Raw genomic sequence first — 17,408 nt, 5'->3', positions numbered from 1 at the left:
GGAGTGCTATTATAAACTGGTGGAGTGCAAAAATCGGTTCCAAAAAACTAAAGGCAATTGTATTAAGAAAAGATATAATCATTTATTTGAAAAGGCAGGTTGACTTGTAAAAACATTAGTTCCTTTTTAAAATGTTTTTAGTGACTCGTCCATATTTCATTATCCTTTACCTAGGTCCCATGTGAAATCCATTTTAATTTATGTTGCTTGATTTGATTAAATAATAGAATGACGAAGGAAAAACAACAAGACTATGATAAGATTAACATGTTTTTCAAATGTAAAAGCTCTAAATTATCAAAATCCTTGAACATTTAAATGTTAACATGCCCAATAAAAAATATTTACCATATGAAGATCTTTTGACTAAACAAATTATTCTAAAAAAATTTACCTAAAAAATTCAAAGGTCAGTATAAAATGTAAATATTTTTTAAAGGGTATTAAAAAGGAAAGATTGTGAAAAATATAAAATAAATTGAGAAATTTTTCCGAGAAATTAGGCTCAGACTGAAGAAATGCAGCCCAAAATGCTAGTATTAGGTTGGGCCTAGTGTATATATATTGGTTTGAAGTTCCCACAATATGTAATTGTCTTGCCACCAAAAACATGACAGGAAGGAGACGTGTGTTGGAAGAAGAATCAGCTGCTAGGGCAAATCAAGATGATGATGCAGCTACTTATTGTTTTACATGCTTTTTTTCTTCAGATTTTTGGTTTCAACTTCCCACGTTACGTAATTCCCACCAAAATCAAGATTCGACTGCTACTGCTAGGGCAAATCAAGATCCTAATGCAGGTACTTATAATTTTACATGCTTTTCTTCTTCAGTCTAGCCAAAAACAATGAACTTTCGTTATGATTTATCTTTGTTTTTGTGGGTATTGTTGTTGTTATTGTTTTAACAGAACCAAGTTTGAAACCGAGAAGTGTTCCACCTGCACACTACATTTTTAAGATCCAGAACTTCTCTTTGCTTTCCGACGCAAAAGCTGAGTGCTTCCAGTCCGCTGATTTTGAAGTCGGCGGCTATAAATGGTCAGTACTTCGTTTACTCTTCTTCACGCAAAACCTGAATGTCTTGTGATAGAATATATTTTATTTTAATACAACCATTAACTATTAAGTGTTGTTTGCCTCGCGCAAGGACCTATACTCGAGTGGGGGATTAGTTTGAATGTGGAAAATAGAAAAAAATGGTATAAGTAATTTCTACATCAAACTTTTAATTTCTGGGTGCAGGAACTTATCTCTGTATCCTCGAGGGAACAAGAAAAAAAATGGGGATGGATACATATCTTTGTATCTTCTGCTCTCCGAATCCAACCGACTCACTTTCAATCAAGAGATTATTGTTAATTTCAAGCTGTTTGTTTATGATTATATTTGTGATAATTACTGGACTGTTCAAGGTATGTTGTTTATACATTTATGTAATCTCTAGTGTTTTTAATCTTTTGGAGGGAGACGCTAGAAGTTAAGCTTGAAAATAAACATAGATTATACTATAGTATTGTCTTCATTAAAATGGTTTGATAATTTGCAACGCATGATTTTGTAGATGCTGATGAGAAAGTACGGCGGTTTCATGGAAGTAAAAAAGAATGGGGATTTGACAAACTCGTTTCCGTCACTGATTTCAAAGATGAATCCAACGGATACTTAGTGGACGACTGTTGCATTTTCGGTGCTGAGATTTTTGTGATAGAAAATGCCAACAAAGGAGAGTGCTTGTCCATGGTGAAGAAGCCGGCGGCTAACAATACGTATACATGGACTATTGAAAAGTTTTCGCAATTGGATTCATCACCTAAAACATCCCAAGCGTTTACCATTGGTGGCAGCAACTGGTATGCACAAACTTTATTTACATTTGATGCTTGTCATATATATAAGCTGAATCTTTTTTCTTTTTACTAATTTCCAAAAATTTTAAGGAGCATAGTGGTTTATCCAAAAGGGGATCCAAGAGAGAAAGACAGAAGCTTATCCATATTTTTAAAACTAGAGGATCATGCAACTTTTGACTATGGAAAAAAGTTATATGCGGAATACATGTTACGAGTAAGGAACCAGCTCGTGGGGCAGCATCGAGAATGGGAAGGTAAATGTTTCAATGCTATATTCTTTTTTTTCTTTCCTTCATTATATTGAGTCGTGGGATAGTAATAATCTAACTCAAAAATTAAGCTCAACCCTTAAAATATGCCCTTGTTCAGTAGCTTAATATATGCCCTTGTTCATTACATTTTTTTATTTACATTTTGCAGCTTCTTGTCAGTACGGATCTAATACCAAGTCCTGGGGGTTTTCAAAATTTATGTCCCTCGTTGATCTCAATGACAAATTAAAGGGCTTTCTATTTAACAATACTTTGATTGTCGAAGTAGAATTTCAAGCAATGACCGTGCGTAAAGGTCTGTCCTGAAGTTATGGAGATTCCAATTTTTTGTGTGTCTTTTTGGATTTTAACAATCTTAGTTTTATTTTGGCACAATATGTAGTAACGTTGTGTTCATGTATTGAATGGCAATGCGATTCATGTATATAAATTTTCATTTTCCTTTACATTCACTTACCGATATTATGTGTTCATTTTTTTTTTCACGAGAAGGTGAATGACTAATTTTAAAATATTTACAAATTTAACTTTAGAATATACCATTTGGCACTTATAATTTGTCTAAATCTGAAAATTTCATCAAATATTAAGTACCTTCTCCTTTGAAATAAAAATTTAAATTTCATTCGTAAAAATGTTGGACAACCAACTAACAACTCAAAAAAGTCAAAATTAAATTTAACATTGTAATTCTATCGAATAAATTTTACAACTCCATTTGTTCACTAAAAAAGCACTCGATGTATGGTTACATCGCATGATATACAATTGTTGATACAATTGCTATAAAATGAACTGAATACGATGAGGCTGAGTCGCAAATTAGGTCGCTCTCTTCTAGACGTTTTGCGGCACAGCTCAGTGGTGCAAAGCTAACTATCAACCGCGGCGTCCCTAGGATAAGACAGCCGGAATACTGATTACACTGCACTGTGTAATCAGCTCTAAAACACTTTCTTTGTATTGCTCTGTGTTTGTGTGTATTTGTAAATGGAAAATGAAGCCAGTATTTATAGGTTAAGAAAATATAGCTGTTGTGTAAATAATTAATAAAGAAAACGTTTTCTGATTAATGAGGAAAACAGCAACAGTCAAAAACGTGGGGAGATAAAATTAGAGAGTCAAAAACAGTTACAAAAGAATTAAATAAAAAATATTAATACTTTTGTATCCAAAAAATAAAGTGCTAGCCGAACCGAACCACCTACCCAGACTAGGCCAGCGCGCGGGGTTAATAAGGAAGGATGTAACTCCTACCCCATTTACAAAATTGGGTACCCCTTGGGGTCCAAACCCATATGAGAAAAACCAAACTTATAAATCCAATGTATTGAGTTCTCCTAAGCAATGTGGGAAAACCACAAAACTCTCTATGTTCTCATTTCAAGTTACAAGACACTTTTTTTTTTGTTTTTAAATTCAATAACTTTCCAACAAGGAGATGTGGAATTTTGTCGTTCAACTATTTTAAAGAGAGCCGATCGATCGACGGACGTTCCGCCACTTTCAACGAACGTTCCGCCAATATTTTCCAACAATGTTTTAGGAGCATCAAAGTTCATTCAAAAGGGGATTCAAGAGAGAAAGACAAAAGCTTATCCATATTTTTAAAACCAGAAGATCGTCATGCAACTTTTGACAATGGAAAAAAGTTATATGCGGATACGTGCTACGAGTAAGGAACCAGCTTGCGGAACAACATTATGAAAGGGAAGGTAAATGTTTCAGTAGTTGAGTTCTTAATCTCTTTCTTTTATTAATTATATCGGGTAGGAAAATAGTAAGAATCAACATGCTTATTACAGACAATATATATCAACATGCTTACAATGAATTAAGATAAAACATTGTTAAATAAATAAAACTATATCAAACTTACTATAATCAACTATGTTTATCAATTTGTTCTACATATCAATATTATTTTACAACTTTTTCTTCAATTAGTTTCGCATTACGTGCTATGCACGTGGCTCGTAAAGTAACTCATCAATATATTAGTAAATTTATTATAATTATATCAATTTTTTTTTTATAATTAATATTAAATTAGTTAAGAATTTTTGTAAAAGTAAATATAATATATTCAATTATTAAATTTTTTTCCATACTGAATTTATTCTTCTTTTGGTTTTATAATAACCATAATTAAATAGTTAACCTAATTTTATTAATTATATCTTTAAAAATAATAAGATAGAAATTTAAATAATAATATATTGACCAAATACAGTATTTTAATTTTGTAGTTAAATCAAACTAAAAGATAGGTATTCCTACTAATTTGGAGACAATGTTATTTTTTACATACTAAAAAGTAAAAACTAAATTGGAGATAATTTAGCTACCTATTCTAATTAGGACTTTAATTACAATAGTGATTAATTAAATAACTAATTAGTTAATGACTATAAAATCTTTATTTAGTAATAAACTAAAAAGGATTATTCAGTAAATTTGCATATCCCTCCATCCGTGCTTTTATATTTACTAGTTTTTTGCCACGCGCTACGCACGTGAGCGATATTCACATGACCCGTTATTTAAATTAAGTTTTAATTTATAAGAAGATAATATTATATTTTTAACTAACTTATTACAAATTCATTTACTCTAATTCTAATTTAAAAAAATCACATTCACGATATTAGTAAAATCAGTGATATATAATATCAATTTATTACTATTCATAATATTTTAGTAATTAATGATTATTTTAAGCACTGATCTACTTGGTATTAGATTCATAATTAATAATTTTACGCACACGAGCGGCAATTATTTGACCTGTCTTATATTAAATATATATCCTAATTAAACTATTAAATATGGTATGCATGTGAATGATTTATTTATGGTTCACTATTTTTGTATGAATTTAAACTGCATTGAGAAGTCACTAATTTAATTTTTAAAATTTATAGTTTAAGAACACTAATATTTGGTCATGTACTACGCACGTCACTGGAATTTTTATATGACCCATTATATTAAATACTATAACATTTTAATTGTTAATAAAATCTTATTTTGAAAAATTGAAATTGTAAGAGAAAAATATCATCCTAACATATATTATGACGTCCATGCCCACATTTTCATCGAAAATTGTCTGATGTTCTAAATTTTTTTAAAATTAATATTTTGTATTTTAAGTTATCAAAATTAAAAATTTATATTTAAAAGTTTTCTCAATTTTAATTTTAGAATGTGGTTTTTATAGACAAAGTAATTTAGCATAAATTTGAGACTAATTTATACCATTAAAGATGAATTCTACCTAGATAATTTAGAAATTATCTATCTTAATTTTATAGAAATCGATTTGAAAAAAAATCTACTGAAAAAGAGCTTCACTTTTAACAATTACAAAAATAACATTATTTTGAAGAGATTAATTTATAATTGAAGGCATCAATTATTAACCAACAATATATGCAACTCCAAGTCTCTTTTCTCGAATAGTAAAACATATTTAAACAATTTGGACCTTTATATTAAACTAAATCCATCAAAGTTATCATGCAATATAACCATTTGAAAAGCTTCCGTTTGATTTTTTTTTTTTGCCCTTTTTTAGTTGATTACACAACCCCAGACTCTTAACAGTCCACTAATTAGGAATCTTAATTTTGGTTTCGCTGGAATTCTATTTCAGCCTACTTTTTCTAATTCTAAGTCATATTCAACCTTAAACTCCCATATTTTAATATTTGTGTTCAACTTAAACTTTTTGAACAATTTAAACATTTATAGTTTTATTATCTTATTTTATTTAAATTAAATTTTTATTGATTTTATTTTTAAAAATTAGTATGAAATATGTTACTAAATTATTTATTAATTAATAGTGACAGTAGCCTTTTACATTTAAATCACACAAAGTGTGTTTTCACAAAGAGTTAATTAATTGATACCAATACGTAACTATACGTAAAGAATTTCTCTTTCTATAGAACTAAATTACTTAACTTGTTAGTACATTAAAGTAATAATTACTATATGTAATTACATAGTTAAACTCTTTACATGATCATTATTATTGTAGATTTCTATTACAATTAGACTTCTATTTAATTGTTTAATTCGTCTAAAACAGTGAAACCTAATAATTTGGGCAGTTCGAAAGTTGATCAATTTGTTCCAATACTCTAGCCATTATTAAGAAAGTCTCAACAACTCAATTTGCAGTCTAACATCGAACTCTTGTATAATTATCTTTTTCCTATTGCAATTAAATTTCTATTAACAAATATAATAATTTATGGTATTTTTATTTTTATTTATATTTTTTTATTAAAATTAAACTCCTATTATTTTGATATTCTAACATAAGTTGGAGTTGAACTCTTAATTAATTTACTATGTCACTATTTGTATTATTTTATTTAAATTAAATTCTTAATAATTTTATAAATTTTAATATAAATTTTATCTTTGATGAAACCTATTACGGTAATTTTGCCTGCCCCCTTTCCCACGTATAAGATAGTTATAGATAAATTAAAAATAGATAGATGTCACGACCCAAAATCGAGGGCCGCGACCGGCGCTAGGGAATGGGAATTGTAGTTCCGAATCCCGTAGCAAGCCTGAAATTCACTATAAATTTTTTTTTCGCAAAATAACAATCATACATTTTTTTTAAAATCGGCAATATAACGTTTGAAAACTGTGCTACTGGCACCTGTTAAAAACACAAACCACCCTATTTAAAATACCATGTAATCATATACAAAATTGTTGGATAAACCATTTTCCAAAAATACATCTTTATGCCAGAGCACATGAAAAACATAAACTGTCTACTATCGACTAAGTCTACTACCATAACTACTGCAGCTCTAAGAAGGGTAGAAACTTTCACAACTGAGACTTCCAGAAAAATGGATGGAGGCTCGACTACATCGCCATATAATAAACCTGAAAGGAAACACTATTGGGGGGTCAGCTTAAGCTGAGTGAGATATACTTTACTAACGGTATTACCACAAAAATAACATCGCAATTGAAATTCATTTATTTAAACAAATATAATATTATCACATTACAAACAAGGATTTGATCTGATGGAAACCTTAATCTTAAACTCCTAACTTTTCCTAACATGCATTGTATTCATATCAAATCATTTTGATCCAAGTGGTACGGTCCCGAGATAGTTCAACCGAGTTACTCGTTACCACGTGGCATAGTCCCGAGATAGTTCAACCGAGTTACTTATGCCACTACTTAATCCCAAGGTGTGAGTCCCGAGATAGTTCAACCGAGTTACTCACTAGATACGGGTCCCGAGATAGTTCGACCGAGTTACCTCGTATCTACCAAAATTATAATCCTCCTTTCCGATACCCAAACATATTCCATTTCATAATCATAAATATGATCAACATTTAATGAGCTCATATCAAACGTTTCTATATACACGTATCTAGACTCTTATAGACACCGGTGATCACACGGCCTATTGACGCCCAATAGGTAGCTTGTTCCTTCGGATCACATATCATTTTCAAGCATAGAACAAATAGCAACAAAACGATATACAAAATTTCAAACATAAACTATTAGTATATATATATATATATATATATATATATACTCATCTATGTATGTATAATAATTCATACTCCGTGTATCTCACGGTAGAATAACCATTTAGTTCATACAATCTCAAATCACAACAAATCATTATATAATGCGATGTGTTTTTATAACTTATAAATAAAATATTTAATAATATACTTATAGCGTAATAATACGCAAAAGTAAAGTATACTCACAAAATTCGCCATCCAATAAGCACGACATTAAAATGATAGCCGAACCCCGTTAAACTAACTCCGACGATTACGTGCTGCGTCGATGCGTCTGTCAAGAATACAAACTAAATGCGTTTAATTCATAAACGTAAACCATCTATTATAGTCCTAAATTTCAAACTTAGGTCGGCGTATTTTACTCCTACTATATTCTCTAACTTGATCATAATCTTGCCAACTCAACAATTTACTTTAAACCGATAATGTATTTAACATTTTAAATACGTATCTCTAAACTCCAACCCTTAAACCTTGATATCTCGATGGTTTATTAAAACTAAACATCATTTTTCTATCTATTCCATATAACCATTTCTTTAGTTCAAGCATTGATTTATAAACTATTTTGCGTCAAAATCGTTTCCTAGTTTCATAACATAGCGCTTAACGAAAGTCGACATGTTCATGCTACGGGGGAAGGGTGGCTCAGCCCTCTCCCCTACCACCGTGCCCTCCCAAGAAAGGGGAGGGACTGATTGATCAGCCCTGGTGCGTCGCACCAGGGCTGTCACAACACTGCTCACTGCCGTGCTGAGTTCAGCACAGCGTGAGCCCTGCTGGTCGGAAGACCAGCAGGTATGGTGGTCTTCCACCTCCGGAACCTAACACCAATGCCTATCCAATAAACACAACTCTCACATCTCACCACAACACATCAAACTCAGCCCCCAATTAATAATTAATGCTATAAACTATCAATTATAGCTTATTAACCATCATCACCAACTTGTTATTTAAAACAGCCTTTAATTCATTAAAACCTAACTAGATATTGAGCTTTAAATCTTGATTATCAGCCCTTAGATGATAGATATGCAACGCCATAAAAATCATTCAAAAGCATTATTTACGCATCAAATAATCATGATTTTAATCAAACCATTACTTCATCACGAACAGCTTATAAACCCTCAATTTCAGAGACAAAAACTTCATTTTTACCTTGAATTGAAGCTGTATATCAGTAGGTCTTCCTCCCCTCTTTCCGTCGCCGCGAAAATCACTCAATTCCGATGTCTAACGAAGAATCTACAAGTAATACAATCCATTACCCATTCATGAACATAGAACAGCCCCTAATTCCGAAAACCTAACCAAAAATTGTCATCCTTACCTTTAATTGATAGGTTAGATCAGTAGATAATCTTCTCCTCATTCCAACGCCGCAAAAATCACGTGAATCCGATGTCAAACGAATAAACCCCAAGCCTTAGAAATTTTGAGAACTTTGAAGAAGATGATGGGTTCATCTTCTTTCTCTTTGCTGGAAATCAGTTCTTGAAGGCTTAATATTCATAAGCTAATGGGCTTATAAAGCTTGGCAAAGTGCTCTCTTTAGTCCTTAAGATTGCCACCTCCATTCGCTTTGATTCCTAACATTTGTTTCGTTCAATTTAGCCCAAAAATCACTCAATCGTTAAATCTCGATAAATTTTCGTATTATTTATGTCCAAATAAATAATACTCTTCCGCCTACTTATTATTTAAATTCCGCTAATCGATTTTGTCAAATTTTGGCTAAAACGCTCACTTTTCCAATTTGAGCGAAAACGACTATTTTCGTCACTTTTCCGTCCTTATTTTAATTTGAAAAATATCGATATCCAAGTAATCGATATTATTATCTTAAATACCAATTTCCGTCAATAATTTATTTAAATTATATTTTCGGACAATAAAATTATATTTTCCAATTTCTTATGGACTTAATCTTATTTTTTAATTCCTACTTTTCCTTAGTCCCGTTTAATTATTTTAGATGTTACAAATATTGAAATTCCTTCTTTAGATTTCAATATCGACCTATCCTCGTCCTTAATTACGTAATTCTTTCGCTAACTCCCTTTTCTAGTCGCTATGACTACTAATTTAAATTGTGTTGCTCATTTCGGCAACGTCAAACGTACGGGGTATTACATTCTTCCCCCCTTATAAAAATTCGTCCTCGAATTTTCCAATACTTTAAGTACCTTCCTAGGTAAACTTCCTACCATCTTCTTATACGTTTTTCTTCGTGATTTCTGTCACGCGTAGATTTGTCGCTTCTCCGCGGTACTTCAGTCGTCGTATCTCTTTTGTATCGTACTTGATACAACTTTTAAACGTCCTTATATTGTCCTTTATTTATTAATCAAAATCTTAATTTGATTAATTTAGAACAATTTAATTGAATAACTTAATGTTTTAAGTTATTTTTAACTTATCCAAAATTGCTCTTCTGGTCAACTTTGACCCTTAAAATTTCTTTTGTCGAGTAGCTTGTTTGTTAAACAAAGTTGGCAGTCTTATAGTCCTCAGTGCCATCTTCAAATTTCGTTTGAACATCGAGTTCAAATAATCCTCGACTATGTCGAAAACTTGCGCTGAAATTGCTTCCATGAGGTAGTTTTGGAGCTGCACTTGCAGGTCTTATAGTCATTGTTCAAATCGATGAATCAAGCGTTTAAAATGTCTTAAGCTGAATTTAATTCAGCATTCCCATATTTTATTATCCCGTCCACAACTTTCGTTAAGACTCGACCTACTTTCGAGATTTCCTTGACTTTCAAGAACGTTCTCAAAGCTGACACCATCTCAACACCTTTATCTTTCCCTTAATTTCGTGTTTTTCACTCACTCTTGGGGTTTAAATACAACCAATTTAATTTAACAATGCATTGATTGAATTATCTAAATTCAACCTATGCAATACAATCTACTTATATCCATTAATTTCGATTAGTAATAATCGACTTTTGAGGTCCAAACACAGTTCAAAACGTGGTCTCGTTTGGGCAATTTAGAAACTGCGTCCTTTGGTTATAGTTAAGTTCAAGTTATTTTCTTTCAACGACTCTTCTAACATTTATATTTAATATTCACTTATACTCTTCTTGTAGAGTATAAGGTTGATTCTTCACTTTATCTCGAAGTTCATTCTCCTTTTACCTTCCTTCAACGAGATTTCGCATCCCCACTAACTTTTGTACCCAAAAATTGCCTTTTGGTAGCATCGTTGCCTACCTTCCAATTGTCTATTCATGTATACTTTTTGATAATCTTTGTTTCCTTTTCGCATCACATAACTTTGAAGTTTATCGAAGTCTAACGTCATCTTTCTTGTTGTTTTCCATCTTACTCGTATCCAATTATGTACATATTTATAAATGACATTCTTATCGATGTCCTATGGTATATAGGAATACCTTTCCCTTTATACCAATCGCTCTCTTCATGGCCTTCTGATGTTGAATTTTATGAAGTCGAATGCCTGCTAGGCATTACTTACTTTATGTCGTGTCCTTCTTCACCTTCCGAATCTTTGACGTCAATTACTTATATTAGACTGGTGACGTCTTCACCATCGTTTAATAGAATTTTTTTTCCTCCTTTTAATGTATTTCTCGATCCTCGTATACACCTCATTCTAGTGTTTTTGATCTTATCTCTTGATCTAAGGTCGACAAATTATCCTTCAAATTTTGTCGATGCGAAATACTCTCGGTTAAGTGTAAATCCTTATATCAAACTCTTACTGATACTCGAATTATCAACAAGGTTAACTTTATACTTATATCAAATCCACCCACCTAATTCTTTTTATGAACAACATTACTGAATCTAATTTTCTCTTATGTCTTCACTTTAATCCTCATATAATGCATCTTTCTGATAGCCTATCATCCCATATTTTACTCCCTTTCTTTATTTACTCTAATCGAGTATTAAGCTTTAAACGCGTATTATCCAATTCTTCTATATACCACTCGTATCCCGCATTCTTTTCGGGTTTTTTTTTTTTTTTTTTTTTTTACGTTTTATTCTTTTCATTATAAACTTTTTACTTTCACTTTCTCTTACCCTTGTGTAAGTATAATCACTGGTATCTCATCGACACCCCTTACTACTTATCTCGATCGATTTGATAACGTTTTATTATTATTTAGGCTCAATTCTTTTATTGGGGTGCATTTTATCGCATACGTTCATATTTTTATTATTGTCGCAGGGTTTTACATCGGAGTTCTCTTACAAAACAAAACAAATTTCCAATCATCTTTGATTGGTTTGGCCGGCCATTTCAAACTTTTCATTTAATTTCAAATTGCTTTGAAAACTCTAGTACAATTGTGGCTCAGAGTGATGACAGCTCTCATCACTAAAGAGTTGCTCGATAAAATCACGTTTTCTTTCATCGTTGTACAAATATGATGCATGACCTATATTTTGAAAAAAAAACATTTTTCGTACAAAAACTGTATGCATTGCTAACGTGATTATGATTGGCCATATGCAATGTCTGAGCACAATTGCACTGTTAAAAACATAAGATCTTCATATCATTTGCAAAACCGTAAGTCCCTCCAGACTACACACTCTGCGACATTATTGGCTTTTATTATTATTTATTGGAGTTTATTATGATTTTGATATTGAAAGTTTTGTCGTCTGCTAACACTTGTCTAAGTGTTTCACAACCAAAACTATTCCTCTCCAACACTTCAAATCAAACATCCCACTCTATATCTTCTAATATCCATTTATCTTTATGATTCATCTTTTCGATCACATACTTATATCTTGTGGCCCTTAGGCATACATATCGACTCTTCACAATGATCTTTATTCTCTAATCACTTACCATCCTTCTCACTAAATAAAACGTAATATTAGGAATTACGTTTGACGATATATATATTTTATGTGTTTTATGTATTTTTCGTTCAATTGTTATACTATAAATTGTGCATAGGATAAATCCTAATAAACATAGTTTATCATAATCTATTTCTATAGGGAATGCCTACACGAGATACTATTTATCATATGCACGCCATGTCGATCAAACACAATTATGATCAATCATATACCAAAAACAAGGCAATTAACCATATAAAATATGCAACGCACGGTTTATACTATTCACGTGCATACGTGAATCAAATCAATCACATATTAAAGCAAAACAATGCAAACATTTCAATCATATAAAAACGTATGGCACACAACATAGAAATCATTTCGTATATGGGGTGCCTGATTGGACTTACCCCTCTCTCAGGTCACAATGCCACGTTCGCGTTCTCTAGCGCGTCTAGCACTGCCTCTATTTCTATGAACCAATTTAGGGTCATGCCAAATACAAAGAGCAGTACTCCTAAATATAAGAAATATCGATCTCTCACGTCGGAAGAAAAAGGGTGGAAGGAAACCATTGTTCCACTTGAATTCCTAGCTATCTAACAAGCTACGGCAGATAAGGATCCAAAATATTCCGACTCGTAGTCATATGCCTCCACAAAGCCTGGTCCTAATCCCTTAATGTACCTAAGGTTGACTTCATCACTATCTCTGTTAAGCTCAGGCATTGCGTTTACCATACGCATAATGCAGTAGTATATGCCTCAATCATAAGTGTACCCCTAGAAAAGGTTCTATCTGTGCTTGGATACTGTTTGTTCTCGCCTCGGCCTGATTCTCTTTTCAAATTATCTCATTTCTCATGTCACGGTACCTAAATATCTTAGCCCAAAATTGACTATTTCCAAATACTTCAATATCGGGATTCTCTAATGGACCCTCCTTAGATGGGTCTTCTTCATTTTCCTTACTAATTTTCATCTTAGGCGAGATGGTTCTACCCCGAGCTGTAAAAATCTATCACTATCTAACATGTACTCGTTCCCATGGCTCTTAGGTGATCCTGTGACGTTAGTGTGAAAACCATTTTGATGAATTCCTGATCATTTTCCAATATCTACATGAAATTTCACTTGAATAAATAGGAGACACCTCCTCCTCTTCTGATACAACATGTAGCTGAGCTCCATTTTACCCAAATATGAACAGAAACAATTCTTAACCATGAGATACTGTCCAAACCACCCTTCCACAATATCCAATAATTTAATATATGATATGCACTATCTAACTTAAAGCTTGACTAACTATCTAAGCATATCACATTCATTTAAACACTTAGCAATCTCATACTCACACGTTCTAATCGGCAATGGATAGCTTATAACATTAAACAAACTCAAGCAAACACATATAGGCAATAAGGCTCGACTCTATACGCTGCAGTAGTTCCTAGGTACTTAAGGTCAAACAGACACTTTTCATAGACTGGCAGTGGTAACTGGACCAACTGCTCTGATACCAACTTTGTCACGACCCAAAATCGAGGGCCGCGACCGGCGCTAGGGAATGGGAATTGTAGTTCCGAATCCCGTAGCAAGCCTGAAATTCACTATAAATTTTTTTTTCGCAAAATAACAATCATACATTTTTTTTAAAATCGGCAATATAACGTTTGAAAACTGTGCTACTGGCACCTGTTAAAAACACAAACCACCCTATTTAAAATACCATGTAATCATATACAAAATTGTTGGATAAACCATTTTCCAAAAATACATCTTTATGCCAGAGCACATGAAAAACATAAACTGTCTACTATCGACTAAGTCTACTACCATAACTACTGCAGCTCTAAGAAGGGTAGAAACTTTCACAACTGAGACTTCCAGAAAAATGGATGGAGGCTCGACTACATCGCCATATAATAAACCTGAAAGGAAACACTATTGGGGGGTCAGCTTAAGCTGAGTGAGATATACTTTACTAACGGTATTACCACAAAAATAACATCGCAATTGAAATTCATTTATTTAAACAAATATAATATTATCACATTACAAACAAGGATTTGATCCGATGGAAACCTTAATCTTAAACTCCTAACTTTTCCTAACATGCATTGTATTCATATCAAATCATTTTGATCCAAGTGGTACGTTCCCGAGATAGTTCAACCGAGTTACTCGTTACCACGTGGCATAGTCCCGAGATAGTTCAACCGAGTTACTTATGCCACTACTTAATCCCAAGGTGTGAGTCCCGAGATAGTTCAACCGAGTTACTCACTAGATACGGGTCCCGAGATAGTTCGACCGAGTTACCTCGTATCTACCAAAATTATAATCCTCCTTTCCGATACCCAAACATATTCCATTTCATAATCATAAATATGATCAACATTTAATGAGCTCATATCAAACGTTTCTATATACACGTATCTAGACTCTTATAGACACCGGTGATCACACGGCCTATTGACGCCCAATAGGTAGCTTGTTCCTTCGGATCACATATCATTTTCAAGCATAGAACAAATAGCAACAAAACGATATACAAAATTTCAAACATAAACTATTAGTATATATATATATATATATATATATATATATATATATATATATACTCATCTATGTATGTATAATAATTCATACTCCGTGTATCTCACGGTAGAATAACCATTTAGTTCATACAATCTCAAATCACAACAAATCATTATATAATGCGATGTGTTTTTATAACTTATAAATAAAATATTTAATAATATACTTATAGCGTAATAATACGCAAAAGTAAAGTATACTCACAAAATTCGCCATCCAATAAGCACGACATTAAAATGATAGCCGAACCCCGTTAAACTAACTCCGACGATTACGTGCTGCGTCGATGCGTCTGTCAAGAATACAAACTAAATGCGTTTAATTCATAAACGTAAACCATCTATTATAGTCCTAAATTTCAAACTTAGGTCGGCGTATTTTACTCCTACTATATTCTCTAACTTGATCATAATCTTGCCAACTCAACAATTTACTTTAAACCGATAATGTATTTAACATTTTAAATACGTATCTCTAAACTCCAACCCTTAAACCTTGATATCTCGATGGTTTATTAAAACTAAACATCATTTTTCTATCTATTCCATATAACCATTTCTTTAGTTCAAGCATTGATTTATAAACTATTTTGCGTCAAAATCGTTTCCTAGTTTCATAACATAGCGCTTAACGAAAGTCGACATGTTCATGCTACGGGGGAAGGGTGGCTCAGCCCTCTCCCCTACCACCGTGCCCTCCCAAGAAAGGGGAGGGACTGATTGATCAGCCCTGGTGCGTCGCACCAGGGCTGTCACAACACTGCTCACTGCCGTGCTGAGTTCAGCACAGCGTGAGCCCTGCTGGTCGGAAGACCAGCAGGTATGGTGGTCTTCCACCTCCGGAACCTAACACCAATGCCTATCCAATAAACACAACTCTCACATCTCACCACAACACATCAAACTCAGCCCCCAATTAATAATTAATGCTATAAACTATCAATTATAGCTTATTAACCATCATCACCAACTTGTTATTTAAAACAGCCTTTAATTCATTAAAACCTAACTAGATATTGAGCTTTAAATCTTGATTATCAGCCCTTAGATGATAGATATGCAACGCCATAAAAATCATTCAAAAGCATTATTTACGCATCAAATAATCATGATTTTAATCAAACCATTACTTCATCACGAACAGCTTATAAACCCTCAATTTCAGAGACAAAAACTTCATTTTTACCTTGAATTGAAGCTGTATATCAGTAGGTCTTCCTCCCCTCTTTCCGTCGCCGCGAAAATCACTCAATTCCGATGTCTAACGAAGAATCTACAAGTAATACAATCCATTACCCATTCATGAACATAGAACAGCCCCTAATTCCGAAAACCTAACCAAAAATTGTCATCCTTACCTTTAATTGATAGGTTAGATCAGTAGATAATCTTCTCCTCATTCCAACGCCGCAAAAATCACGTGAATCCGATGTCAAACGAATAAACCCCAAGCCTTAGAAATTTTGAGAACTTTGAAGAAGATGATGGGTTCATCTTCTTTCTCTTTGCTGGAAATCAGTTCTTGAAGGCTTAATATTCATAAGCTAATGGGCTTATAAAGCTTGGCAAAGTGCTCTCTTTAGTCCTTAAGATTGCCACCTCCATTCGCTTTGATTCCTAACATTTGTTTCGTTCAATTTAGCCCAAAAATCACTCAATCGTTAAATCTCGATAAATTTTCGTATTATTTATGTCCAAATAAATAATACTCTTCCGCCTACTTATTATTTAAATTCCGCTAATCGATTTTGTCAAATTTTGGCTAAAACGCTCACTTTTCCAATTTGAGCGAAAACGACTATTTTCGTCACTTTTCCGTCCTTATTTTAATTTGAAAAATATCGATATCCAAGTAATCGATATTATTATCTTAAATACCAATTTCCGTCAATAATTTATTTAAATTATATTTTCGGACAATAAAATTATATTTTCCAATTTCTTATGGACTTAATCTTATTTTTTAATTCCTACTTTTCCTTAGTCCCGTTTAATTATTTTAGATGTTACAAATATTGAAATTCCTTCTTTAGATTTCAATATCGACCTATCCTCGTCCTTAATTACGTAATTCTTTCGCTAACTCCCTTTTCTAGTCGCTATGACTACTAATTTAAATTGTGTTGCTCATTTCGGCAACGTCAAACGTACGGGGTATTACATTCTTCCCCCCTTATAAAAATTCGTCCTCGAATTTTCCAATACTTTAAGTACCTTCCTAGGTAAACTTCCTACCATCT

The 17,408-nt window shown here is 32.6% G+C and overlaps 1 protein-coding gene and 2 long non-coding RNA genes across 3 annotated transcripts; 1 reads left to right on the top strand and 2 right to left on the bottom strand.

Moving 5' to 3' along the window:
- The first annotated feature begins 610 nt into the window (after nt 1-610).
- On the top strand, nt 611-2,430 carry LOC126661589 (uncharacterized). Its single transcript, XM_056104118.1, has 7 exons — nt 611-800; nt 911-1,040; nt 1,130-1,201; nt 1,245-1,414; nt 1,564-1,852; nt 1,940-2,106; nt 2,273-2,430. The coding sequence occupies exons 1-7, from the start codon at nt 611-613 to the stop codon at nt 2,428-2,430; spliced, it is 1,176 nt and encodes a 391-aa protein (XP_055960093.1).
- A 4,384-nt stretch (nt 2,431-6,814) lies between these two features.
- On the bottom strand, nt 6,815-9,316 carry LOC130014597 (uncharacterized). The gene is made up of 4 exons (XR_007635119.2): nt 9,061-9,316; nt 8,889-8,975; nt 7,908-7,995; nt 6,815-7,060 (listed from the first exon to the last, which is right to left on the bottom strand). It is a non-coding gene; the product is annotated as an uncharacterized LOC130014597 (long non-coding RNA).
- A 4,950-nt stretch (nt 9,317-14,266) lies between these two features.
- LOC130014589 (uncharacterized) lies at nt 14,267-16,782 on the bottom strand. The gene is made up of 4 exons (XR_007635128.2): nt 16,527-16,782; nt 16,355-16,441; nt 15,374-15,461; nt 14,267-14,512 (listed from the first exon to the last, which is right to left on the bottom strand). It is a non-coding gene; the product is annotated as an uncharacterized LOC130014589 (long non-coding RNA).
- Between the last annotated feature and the right edge of the window lie 626 nt (nt 16,783-17,408).

Source organism: Mercurialis annua, linkage group LG8, assembly GCF_937616625.2.
Source record: "Mercurialis annua linkage group LG8, ddMerAnnu1.2, whole genome shotgun sequence".
In the NCBI taxonomy this organism is placed as follows: domain Eukaryota; kingdom Viridiplantae; phylum Streptophyta; class Magnoliopsida; order Malpighiales; family Euphorbiaceae; genus Mercurialis; species Mercurialis annua.
Note: the sequence above shows the minus strand (reverse complement) of the source record. Positions and strands in the feature narration are given on the sequence as shown.